At 31.5% G+C, this 12998-nt stretch overlaps 1 protein-coding gene across 1 annotated transcript; it reads left to right on the top strand.

Annotated features, from left to right (window-relative positions):
* LOC108661548 lies at positions 5347-7807 on the top strand. The gene is made up of 3 exons (XM_018118977.1): positions 5347-5971; positions 6041-7325; positions 7441-7807. The coding sequence occupies exons 1-3, from the start codon at positions 5347-5349 to the stop codon at positions 7805-7807; spliced, it is 2277 nt and encodes a 758-aa protein (XP_017974466.1).

The raw sequence follows: 12998 nt of genomic DNA on the forward strand, positions 1-12998 counted from the left end.
TTAGGAGGAGTTTAGTTGAAATTATAATTTTAGATGAATTGCCTTTTAAGTTTATGGAAAATCAAAGATATAGGAAACAAATAAACAAAGCAAGTCCTAGATTCCATATACCATCACGATGGACTACTACTAAAGATTGTTATAAGGTTTATACTAATGAAAAAACTTGAACAAGAAGATTATTAAGATCATGTCTTGGTAGAATGTGTCTCACGCTTAACACATGAACTTCGATACAAGGAATTAATAATATGTGTCTAATTGCCCATTTTATTGATAATGATTGAAGGTTGCAAAAAAAGATTTTGAACTTTTGTCCCATTACTAGTCACAAAAATAAGGCCATTGGAAAAGCAATTACTAAATGTTTGTTTGATCAAGGGATCCAAAAGATTTTTTCTATCACTATTAATAATGCTTGTTCAAATGATGTTGCAATAGGACATTTCAAGAAATAATTTAATGTTGCTGGAACTAGTATTTTATGAGGTAGATTTTTTCATGTGAAATGCATTGCTCATATTGTTAATCTTGGGGTGTCTGATGGATTGAAGGATATCAATACCTTAACTACTCTTGTTAGAGGGGCAACGAGATATATTAGACAATCTCCAGTTGGATTAGCCAAGTTTAAGAAGTGTGCTGCTAGTACAGAAGTTAAGAGCAAGTGTTTATTGTGTTTGGATGTAAGCATTAGACGAAATTCTACTTTTTTTATGTTGGATACAGCTTTGAAATTTCATAAGGTTTTTGCATCATTTGAATTATGTGATAATAGCGACATACTTGAGTTATTAAGGTTGGGAGATGAGGTGCCCGATGATAGAGATTGGGCAAATGTTAGGAGTATTTCTCATTTCTTAAGAGAATTTTATGATTTGATCTTGAGTGTTTCAAGTACATCTTACATAACTGCTAATTCATTTTTAAATTCCATTTCTGATATGTAGACCACTTTGATTGAATGGCAAAATGGTGATGATGTTGATTTATGATCCATGGCAACTAAGATAAAAGGATAAATATTGAGGGAATGTGGACAAAATGAATTTGGTATTGTTCATTGCTACTATACTTAATCCAAGGAAAAAGCTTTCTTATGTTGAATTCACTTTGCTAGAAATGTATCCTCTTACAAAAGCTTCAATGATGTTTTTTTTTTTGGTGAAACAAACAATGGATGAGTTATTTCGTTGTTATGGAAATATGTTACCACCTCCATCTCATATTGGTGAAAGTGGTCAATAGTGTCCAACGTCCATGGGATAAGGCATCAGTGGTGGTTGTAGTGATAATATTGCTTCAACTTTGATTGGTAAGGACACAGAACATACTTAACAAAGATTGAATAGGTTCAAGAAGCATAAGTTAAACACTGGGTCGAAAGAGCTGAAAATGTAATTGGAGAAATATTTGTCTGAGCTTGTGGATGATGAGGGTTTTGATGATGTTGAGTTTGATGTTCTCATGTGGTGGACACAATCAATTTAGGTTTCTTATACTCGCCACTATTGCTTGTAGGTTTTGGCTGTTCCCATATCAATAATTACTTCAAAATATGCTATTAGTACCGATGGACATGTGCTTGATGCATATAGGAGTTCTTTGACTCCTAAGTTCGTGCAAGTGCTTATTTGTGCTCAAGATTGGTTATGTGGATTGGCACGTGGTGATCTGGATTTGATTGAAGATGATTTGAACAAGCTCAATAAACTTGATTTTGGTAATTATTTTATAGTTTTTATTTATAATTTAATTTATTAGATTTGTCAAAGATCAATTTACCATATTTATTGTTATATTTTTTAGATTTGGCTAATATTGCATTGGAGACAATAGTTGAGTTTAAGCCTGAGTTGAACTAACGTGTTATTTCCATTGGCTATTTGCACTTTTCAGGTAATGTTATCATTAGGTATTATGTAATATTTACATTATATTTATAATTCATCTAGGTTATCTTACTATAATAATTTACACTAATTATATATTTGCTTTAAACCATTTTAGGAGCTTGTTTTGCAAAATCATTGAATTGGAGTTAGAGCCTTATAGGTCCATCTTTTGAAATTTAGTAATTTATGTTGCGAAACTTTGAGTTGTGTAACTTCTAATCTTAAATTAAAATCATGAAGGATATCTCTTCTTTGTTTATTTATTATATGAAGATTAATGTTAATTTTTTTGTATCATATTTAATTAATCGGCTTAAACTAATAGAACTTTTGAAGCTAATGTTTATTTATTATATAAAAATTAATGTTTAATTATTGCATGAAGATTAATATTGTTAACTATTTAAAAGAAATAAATAGTTCCAAAGGATTATATATAAATAAATGGACCTGAAATAACTATTTACAAGGGGTTATATAAAAAACCCCAAGTCAAACAAAAAAAACCATTTACAAAGGGTTCAACAAAAAAAAAAGCCCAAGTCATCCCACCTCAAAAACTGACCTCTTGCATAGTACGGTTCGGTCAATTTATAGGGCAAATTTTTTTATTGATTTTCATCAAAATCGAACAAAAAATTAACAAAATCGAATCGTGCTAACCCTTAATTGATGTTCCCTAGCTCCCTAAGAAAGAGAGCACCGATCGATGCTGCTCATCTAGTTCTCCCCTTTCTTGGGTGGGGAGCTGGGTGCTCTCTTTTTTCATTTTTTTAAATATAATAATAATTTTTAAAATTAATAAAGAAAAAAATGTATTTTAGTTTTTTCATAATCTCTATTAATAGTGTTTACATTTTTTGGACAAAGTTTCCATTTCAAAAATTAATAGACTCGTTTAAAATTTCGATTAAAATATAAGAGTATGAGAGTATGTAAACCTGAAGTAAATCTATTTTTTTTCTCCGTAAAGATTTTTTTTAATACGTTTGTAAATGTAAAACCGTTCCACTTAATTCCATAACAAAACAAGTAGAAATCAAGGGTTTTGTAAAAGGTTAGGGTGGAACTTTAGATGGTTTGAAGGAGATTTTGGTCTTTTTCTTGCCTTCATTTATGACTTAAATATAAAAACCTTATTCTCACTCTTCATGAACCTCACTATGGATTAGGATATTTTTTTTATGTATCTTACCCTAAACCTTATTAATTGATAAGATAAATGAATCCTATAGATACCAATTAAAATTTGAAAATGCTATCTAAACTTGTACTCGAATACCTTAAACACTACTCGTTAAATACCCCAAACTTATTAAATAATTGATTATCTAAGTCAAATTTTCTATCTATCAATGGGTACCCGATTAAATAACCAAACTCGTATTCAATTAAGAAAGAAGTTTATTTCAAATCTAAAATATACAATTTACTAATAATTCAAATTTATAAAAACAAATAAATATTAAAATTTAAATTTAAATGAGAAACAATTTTTGAAATAGCCCAACCAACAAAACAACAAAGGAAACTTGAAAACAAAATAGAGCTACATCCACATCTAAGGATTTCTCTAAAAATGTGATTGAATTATAATACAAGAAGACAACTGTAATTGAAAAACAAAAAAACAATTTTTAAGAAAAAAAAACGGTTTACGTTCTCTTCATCATCTATACCTCTATATTAAAAGAAGTTTATACGAATCATCTTGGTGTTGACATGTGGCTGATAATTCTATTTTATAGAATTTTTTTACTCTAATTTTGTTATTAAATAATAGCTAAGTCGTCAATTTTCAATTATAATTTAATTATTTTTAATTATTTTTATAATTAGGTTACTCTTAAGTTAGTTATTTTAATTTTACGTTATTTCTTTTAATTTGTTTATTATTGATTAGTTTTTATATTTTTGTAGGATTAAAAGTGATTGGGCTTAATTTTGAAAAGTAAGGTGTAGATAAACCCAGAATCTGCTTGCATATGCTTTAGTATTTTGACTATATCTCGAGCTACAGAACTCCAAATAATGCAATTCTTGGACCAGTGGAAAGCTAAGAGACAGAGCTAAAACTTTTATGAAGATTACTTTGCCAGTTCTGCCTCGAAATAAAGAAAATTATGTCAAAAAATAGCTGGATGTACTGCACCGGGAATGAAAATTTGTAAAGACTGATAATTGATTTTTGGGCCTCTTATTATACTTTAAGCCCAATTAAACCCTAGGTCAGCTTAAGGAAGTTTAGGTTAAGTTTATTAGTATAAATAGGAAATTTTTAAGAACATTANGTTTATTAGTATAAATAGGATATGTTTAATAACATTAGAAAAAAAACAATCTTTGGGAGATTCAAGAAACTATAAGTTAAGGCTGAAACTTGGAGATCAAGACGGCAAATATTATTTTGTTTTATTCCTTAGCTTTTATCTTTCTGGATACTTTCAATGATTGAATTTTATACAATGTTATTTTATATTGTGATTATGAGTAGCTAAATTTCTTTTTCTAGGATTGCAATTGAACTCACATGTAGTCTAAGTTTTTAATCTCTATCTTACTTATTTTCAATGGGATTTGAATTGTTTATTTCAATTTGTTCTTAATGCTTTTAATTGCTTGGCCACCAATTAAATTGATTTAGGAACCTAAACAAACTTGGGAAAGGGAGTTTAGAGTATACTAAAATTCGGATAGCATATGATCATATTAATTGATTTGCGTATAGGATAGGGATATACCTATAGGCCATATGTAGTCAGATTAGAGCCTGAATTTAGTGAGTCTGTTTTAATTTCAATTCACATAGGGATATAGTGTTTTGATTAAAATAGATATTTTTATAGGACGAGTCGGGAGACCCTTATAAATAATTGAGGATTCTAGGTTAGCAATTCAACTTGTTGAAATAAGTTAAGGAAGAGAGGTAAGATTTAGATGAAGTGTGAGGGATATTGTGATCCTAGGCCTGTTTGATTTGATATTTTCTAAAGTTATTATTATTTTAATTTTTTTTATTGATTTTAATTTTAGTTAATTAGTTTTAGCTAATAAATTAATTTTTATTATTTGGATAAGATTAAATTGTTCTAATTTTAGTACTTAGTAAAATTTTAGAGCAATTCTCTATGGGATCGATACTCTACTTGCTATTATACTGTCTACTCGATACGTATACTTGCGTAGTAGGATTTTAACTGACAAGTTTTTGGCACCGTTGCTGGGGAATTGTTTCTAGAATTTTTACTAATACTAATACCAAGCAATTTGGTCTTACTTCAAATTTTATTTTTCTTGTTTTAATTTATATTTTGTTTATCTTGCAGATATCTTTGGTCATTGTAGGCAAAGAAGAGACAACTTGAATCTTGTTCCTTTTGATCTTGAGATAGAAAGAACTTTTAGAAGACATCGAAGGGAGAATTTGCAAGTTGCAACTTTAAATCAGACAATGGCCGAGGATAACATTAACAATGGCAACAATGACATCAATCTGGTTCTCGAAGCAAATAGAGCACTGCGAGATTATGTTGTTCCTCTTTTGCAAGGTTTCCACCAAAGCATTAGGAGACCTTCCATCAATATGAATAATTTTGAAATTAAACCAGCCTACATTCAGATGATTCTGTCTTCGATCCAATTTGGTGGGTTACCCAATGATGATCCTAATGCTCATTTGGTAAATTTCTTGAAGATTTGCGATACCTTTAAATACAATGGAGTAACTGATGATGCTATTAGATTGAGACTGTTTCCATTTTCTCTGAGGGATAAAGCAAAGAGCTGGCTTAATTCACTGCCTAATGGGTTTATCACTACATGGGAGGAATTGGCTCAAAAGTTTCTCGCAAAGTTCTTTCTGCTTGCAAAGATTGCAAAGTTGAGGAACGACATCACCTCATTCACACAATTTGATGGTGAGTCCTTGTATGAAGCTTGGGAGAGGTTTAAAGAACTACTGCGAAGATGTCCACATCATGGGCTTCCTGATTGGCTGCAAGTTCAAACATTCTACAATGGGCTGATTGGGTCAATTAAAACCATAATTGATGCTATTGTTGGTGGGGCATTGATGAGTAAGAATGCGATAGATGCTTATAATTTGTTGGAAAAGATGGCTTCAAATAATTATTAATGGCCTTCAGAAAGGTCGGGTTCAAGAAAAGTTGTTGGAGCCTATGAAATTGATGCAATTGGTAACTTAGCTGCGCTAGTGGTTGCATTGTCCAAGAAAATTGACACATTGGGAGTCCATGTAGTTCAAAATTCATGTGTAGTTGGTGCGATGTGTGGAGATGGCCATTCAAGTGATCAATGTTCATACAATTCTGCATCAGTCCAATTTATGGGGAACTTTAACAAGCAGCAGAATAACCCATACTCTAATACTTACAATCCTGGTTGGAAAAACCACCCCAACTTTTCATGGAACAATAATACAGGGCCTTCCAATTCAAACCCCAACGTGCCTCATGGTTTTCAACAACAATCTAGACCACCAATTCCTGAAAAGAAGTCCCAAGTGAAAGAACTTATCTTGCAATATATGTCCAAGATTGATGCCATAATTCAGAGCTATGGAGCCTCCTTGAGAAATCTTGAGATCCAAATGGGACAGCTTGCAAACTCCATCAACAGTAAACCCCAAGGTGCCTTACCAAGTGATACACAAGTCAATCCCAATGGTAAGGAACAATGTAATGCAGTTACACTTAGGAGTGGAAAAGAAGTCGGAGGGGTGAATGAAAAATCAACTGAATCTTCAAAGGAGCGTAGAAATGATGACAAGGCAATTGTTGAGAAAGAAGTTGAAGAGGAAAAGACAGATAATGGGCAAGCTAAAAATCAAGGGAATTCTGAAGCAAATTATCCTCCACCACCATTCCCACAAAGGTTGAAAAAACAAAAGCTTGATAAACAGTTTGAGAAATTTCTCAATGTCTTCAAGAAACTCCACATAAACATTCCTTTTGCTGAAGCTTTGGAAAACATGCCAAGTTATGTCAAATTCCTAAAAGACATCTTAACTAAGAAGAGGAAACTGGAAGATTTTGAAACAGTGGCACTTACTGAGGAGTGCAGCTCAATAATTCAGAACAAGCTTCCACCAAAACTTAAAGATCCAGGGAGTTTTTCTATACCTTGTACTATTGGTAGATTTAAATTTACTAAAGCTTTATGTGATTTGGGTGCAGATGTTTCAATCATGCCTTTGTCAATTGCTAAGAAAATTGGACTTAATGAGATACAACCTACCACAGTTTCTTTGCAATTAGCAGATAGAACAATCAGGTATCCTGTTGGGATTATTGAGGATGTATTGGTTAAAGTTGGGCATCTTTACATTCCGGTGGACTTCATTGTGCTTGAGATGGAAGAAGATCAAGAAATTCCTTTAATCTTGGGACAACCATTCTTGGCTACCCGCAGGCGCAATTATTGATGTGAGGGAAGGCAAGATAACTTTTAAAGTTGGAGAAGAGGTAGTTGAGTTTACTATTTTCAATGTAAATAAACATCCTAGCTCTACAAATTGTTGCTATAGAGTGGACCTAATTGATGAAGGAAAAGATGAACCTAATTCTCCACCTATAAGTGAGCAAACACCAATCTTTGAGTTTAAGCCACCACCTCCACTTGTGAGAGTTGAGCAATCACCAACGGAGCATCCTCCACCACCATCTAATTGTCCTTTCGAGATTGGACAACAAGTAATGCTGCTTTCTAGATCATATTTGAAGCTTTTTCCATGGAAACGCAAAGAAAGATGGTGGGGTCTTTTCAAAGTAGTAAAAGCTTATCCTTGTGGAATAATTAAGATTTATAGTGAGGACACAGGAACAACCATGGTTAATGGGATGAGCCTTAGACCATATTCTGAGGATGAAGAATTGAAAAGGGGGGCATTATAGTCAAGCTAGTGACTATAAACAAGTGCTTATTGGGAGGCAACCCAAGTTTCTAAACTTTACTTATTTTAACCTTTATTTTATTTAATTTTTTTTGTTTAGTTAGAATTTATTTCTTTTGATTTACTAATTTTTTTTATGTTCCATTTTGCAGGTAATTGGTAAAAAAAAAAAAGTCAAAGCCACGGTCCTCAAAGGGAGAGCTACGACCTTGAAATGAAGAAAACAAGGCACATGGAACAGAATGTTTCAGCGTTGCGGCCCTCAAAGGGAAAGCCGCGATGCTAAACAATGGCCCTAAAACAAAAACGTTGAGCGCCGCGACGCTCAAACCTGAAGCGTAAAGCTTCGGGTGAAAAAAATTTTACGCGCTGCCACCTTTGAAAATTTANGCTTTAAACCATTTTAGGAGCTTGTTTTGCAAAATCATTGAATTGGAGTTAGAGCCTTATAGGTCCATCTTTTGAAATTTAGTAATTTATGTTGCGAAACTTTGAGTTGTGTAACTTCTAATCTTAAATTAAAATCATGAAGGATATCTCTTCTTTGTTTATTTATTATATGAAGATTAATGTTAATTTTTTTGTATCATATTTAATTAATCGGCTTAAACTAATAGAACTTTTGAAGCTAATGTTTATTTATTATATAAAAATTAATGTTTAATTATTGCATGAAGATTAATATTGTTAACTATTTAAAAGAAATAAATAGTTCCAAAGGATTATATATAAATAAATGGACCTGAAATAACTATTTACAAGGGGTTATATAAAAAACCCCAAGTCAAACAAAAAAAACCATTTACAAAGGGTTCAACAAAAAAAAAAGCCCAAGTCATCCCACCTCAAAAACTGACCTCTTGCATAGTACGGTTCGGTCAATTTATAGGGCAAATTTTTTTATTGATTTTCATCAAAATCGAACAAAAAATTAACAAAATCGAATCGTGCTAACCCTTAATTGATGTTCCCTAGCTCCCTAAGAAAGAGAGCACCGATCGATGCTGCTCATCTAGTTCTCCCCTTTCTTGGGTGGGGAGCTGGGTGCTCTCTTTTTTCATTTTTTTAAATATAATAATAATTTTTAAAATTAATAAAGAAAAAAATGTATTTTAGTTTTTTCATAATCTCTATTAATAGTGTTTACATTTTTTGGACAAAGTTTCCATTTCAAAAATTAATAGACTCGTTTAAAATTTCGATTAAAATATAAGAGTATGAGAGTATGTAAACCTGAAGTAAATCTATTTTTTTTCTCCGTAAAGATTTTTTTTAATACGTTTGTAAATGTAAAACCGTTCCACTTAATTCCATAACAAAACAAGTAGAAATCAAGGGTTTTGTAAAAGGTTAGGGTGGAACTTTAGATGGTTTGAAGGAGATTTTGGTCTTTTTCTTGCCTTCATTTATGACTTAAATATAAAAACCTTATTCTCACTCTTCATGAACCTCACTATGGATTAGGATATTTTTTTTATGTATCTTACCCTAAACCTTATTAATTGATAAGATAAATGAATCCTATAGATACCAATTAAAATTTGAAAATGCTATCTAAACTTGTACTCGAATACCTTAAACACTACTCGTTAAATACCCCAAACTTATTAAATAATTGATTATCTAAGTCAAATTTTCTATCTATCAATGGGTACCCGATTAAATAACCAAACTCGTATTCAATTAAGAAAGAAGTTTATTTCAAATCTAAAATATACAATTTACTAATAATTCAAATTTATAAAAACAAATAAATATTAAAATTTAAATTTAAATGAGAAACAATTTTTGAAATAGCCCAACCAACAAAACAACAAAGGAAACTTGAAAACAAAATAGAGCTACATCCACATCTAAGGATTTCTCTAAAAATGTGATTGAATTATAATACAAGAAGACAACTGTAATTGAAAAACAAAAAACAATTTTTAAGAAAAAAAAACGGTTTACGTTCTCTTCATCATCTATACCTCTATATTAAAAGAAGTTTATACGAATCATCTTGGTGTTGACATGTGGCTGATAATTCTATTTTATAGAATTATTTTACTCTAATTTTGTTATTAAATATTAGCTAAGTCCTCAATTTTTAATTATAATTTACTTATTTTAGTTGTTTTTATTATTAGGTTACTCTTAAGTTAGTTATTTTAATTTTATGTTATTTCTTTTAATTTGTTTATTATTGATTAGTTTTTATATTTTTTGTAGGATTAAAAGTGATTGGGCTTAATTTTGGAAAGTAAGATGTAGATAGACCCAGAATCTACTTGCATATACTTTAGTATTTTGGCTATCTCTCAAGCTACAGAACTCCAAATAATGTGATTCTTGGACCAGTGGAAATCTAAGAGACAGAGCTATAACTTTTATGAAGCTTACTTTTCCCAGTTCTGCTTCTAATATAGAGAAAATTACATCTGAAAATTGCTAGATGTACTATGCCGAGAATGAAAATTTGGAAAGACTGATAATTGAGTTTTGGGCCTCTTATTATACTTTTAAGCCCAATTAAACCCTAGGTCAGCGTAAGGAACTTTAGGTTAAGTTTATTAGTATAAATAGGATATGTTTAATAACATTAGAAAAAAAACAATCTTTGGGAGATTCAAGAAACTAGAAGTTGAGGCTGAAACTTGGAGATCAAGACGGCAAATATTGTTTTGTTTTATTCCTTAGCTTTTATCTTTCTAGATACTTTCAATGATTGAATTTTATACAATGTTATTTTATTTTGCGATTATGAGTAGCTAAATTTTTTTTTCTAGAATTGCAATTGAACTCACGTGTAATCTAAGTTTTTAATTTCTGTCTTACATATTTTCAATGGGATTTGAATTGTTTATTCCAATTTGTTCTTAATGCTTTTAATTGCTTGGCCACCAATTAAATTGATTTAGGAACCTAAACAAACGTGAGAAAGGGAGTTTAGAGTAGACTAAAATTCGGATAGCATATGATCATATTAATTGATTTGCTTACAGGATAGAGATATACCTATAGGCCATATGTAGTCAGATTAGAGCTTGAATTTAATGAGTCTGTTTTAATTTTAATTCACATAGGGATATAGTGTTTTGATTAAAATAGATATTTTTATAGGACGAGTCAGGAGACCTTTATAAATAATTGAGGATTTTAGGTTAGCAATTCAACCTGTTGAAATAAGTTAAGGAAGAGAGGTAAGATTTAGATGAAGTGTGAGGGATATTGTGATCCTAGGCCTGTTTGATTTGATATTTTCTAAAGTTATTATTATTTTAATTTTTTTATTGATTTTAATTTTAGTTAATTAGTTTTAGCTAATAAATTAATTTTTATTATTTGGATAAGATTAAATTGTTCTAATTTTAGTACTTAGTAAAATTTTAGAGCAATTCTCTATGGGATCGATACTCTACTTGCTATTATATTGTCTACTCGATACATATACTTGCGTAGTAGTATTTTAACTGATAGTGGCTTTCTCTTCGGTTAGCACATGGTGCATTGTGGAAGGGTTGTTTTGGTCAGTTAGGGGAGTTGAGGGGTATGGTTAGGTTGAGGGTTATTTTTAGATGATGGAACAAAGGAATGCTCTATCCGACTCTCTATGTCATTTGCCTTTGTCTCGATGTCTTTTGGCTTGCTTCTAAAGTCACCTCTAAGTTGGCTAACAGATTTCTTTAGGTTGCCTTTTGGATGCTTTTTATACATAGTAGTGAGCCGTTAAAAGCCTTCTACACTCATTTGTGACCAGCTCAAATAAGCTTGCATGTTTGGGAATCTAACAAAGACTTATTTCATTGCCTTGGGGAATTTTTGCCATTTCTTCTTGACTTGGCTTGGCTAGTGTGAGACCTTGACCTTTATAGGCTCATAGTTAGTAATAGATGTTATATCCTTGATCAAGGTTAATTTCGTCATTTCCTTAGTAAGCCCATAAAAGTAAGATTTTTAAACAATATTATGGCCTAAGTAGGCCTAAGGGATAAATGAATGATGAAAATAAGAGTAAAATGACAAGAAAATAAAAATTTTGATGATTTTCACGATAGGGGCAAAATGGTCATTTTTCACCTCGGGTTAGAATTTTTAAGTTTTCATGAACCCAAGCACTTCTAGACCATTATGAACCTTGTCCCAGTGTCAAAGGAGTAAAAAGATTTCATAAAGGGTTGGAGGAGAACAAGCTAATTTGTGGAGGGGTATTTTGGTATTTGAAGTGGAGTGGATAAGCATAGGCTATAAATATCTCTTCCTTTCAGCAGCTTATACATTCTTCAGCAGCTTTTCTCCTTCTTCTTCTTCCATTTCACGTTGCTTCCATCCTCCATGAAAGTTTGGTATGAAACTTTCATAACTTTCTCTCTCTAGCCCTAATTTTCATACCTTTGTGCCTTTTTGACTAGAACCCTTATGCTCTTTCACTTTCTCACTTTAAAACCCTCGAAAAATCCCACTTCCATACTTTCTCTCACTAGTTAGGTGTTTAGAGAGAGAAAGAGAAAGAAAGCCCCTATAATAGCTTGGGAATTGTTGGAAAGAATTTCAAGATTACAAAGCTATTAAGGTGAGTAGTAAACTAAAGTTGATTTTAGTGTTGAGAATGATTAGTGTTTAGATTTGGGGTGAATTTGTCAAGCCCAGCTTTATAATATATTTGCCATATTTTATAGGTACTTAATAGAATGTATGTATACTTGAATGCCTCAGAAATCGTTAAAAGACAGCATTGTACCTAATGGTACAATTAAGTTGATTTAAGCCTCGAATTGGTCCAAATAGAGATTTTAAAATGTATTCGAGAGTTATTGAACCTTAGAATGACTTAATATGGTGATTTGGAGTCCGGGGATTGATTTGGAGTTAAATTGAAATTTTCATAACGTAGGGGCAAAATGGTTATTTTGCCACCCGAGGTTAAAATTGGAATGTTGGAAGAAGTTTTTGACCAAGATTGACCATTAGAACATAATTTGAGTTTGAGAGGTAAAAAATTTTAATTTCGATATTTTTTCGAGCATAAGGGGCAAAATAGTCATTTTACCGCCTAGGGGCAAAATTGGAATTTTGCACCACCCAACACTTGTGCAGCACATGAATTTCACCCATTATTATTATGGATAATTGAGGAATTTTAAATGGTGGAGAGAGATTGCTTAATGGGTAAGTATAACACATAGGCCAATGGAACGGTGACATGTGTCAAA

Source organism: Theobroma cacao, chromosome 4 (genome assembly GCF_000208745.1).
Source record: "Theobroma cacao cultivar B97-61/B2 chromosome 4, Criollo_cocoa_genome_V2, whole genome shotgun sequence".
NCBI lineage: Eukaryota > Viridiplantae > Streptophyta > Magnoliopsida > Malvales > Malvaceae > Theobroma > Theobroma cacao.

Excerpts from the sequence above, each read along its gene's own strand:
- LOC108661548 (XM_018118977.1), top strand. The coding sequence starts at position 5,347 with ATGGCCGAGGATAACATTAACAATGGCAACAATGACATCAATCTGGTT. Across the intron at positions 5,972-6,040 it reads TGTTGGTGGGGCATTGATGA|AAAGGTCGGGTTCAAGAAAA; the intron begins GTAAGAATGCGA and ends AATGGCCTTCAG. Across the intron at positions 7,326-7,440 it reads CCATTCTTGGCTACCCGCAG|AGTGGACCTAATTGATGAAG; the intron begins GCGCAATTATTG and ends TTGTTGCTATAG.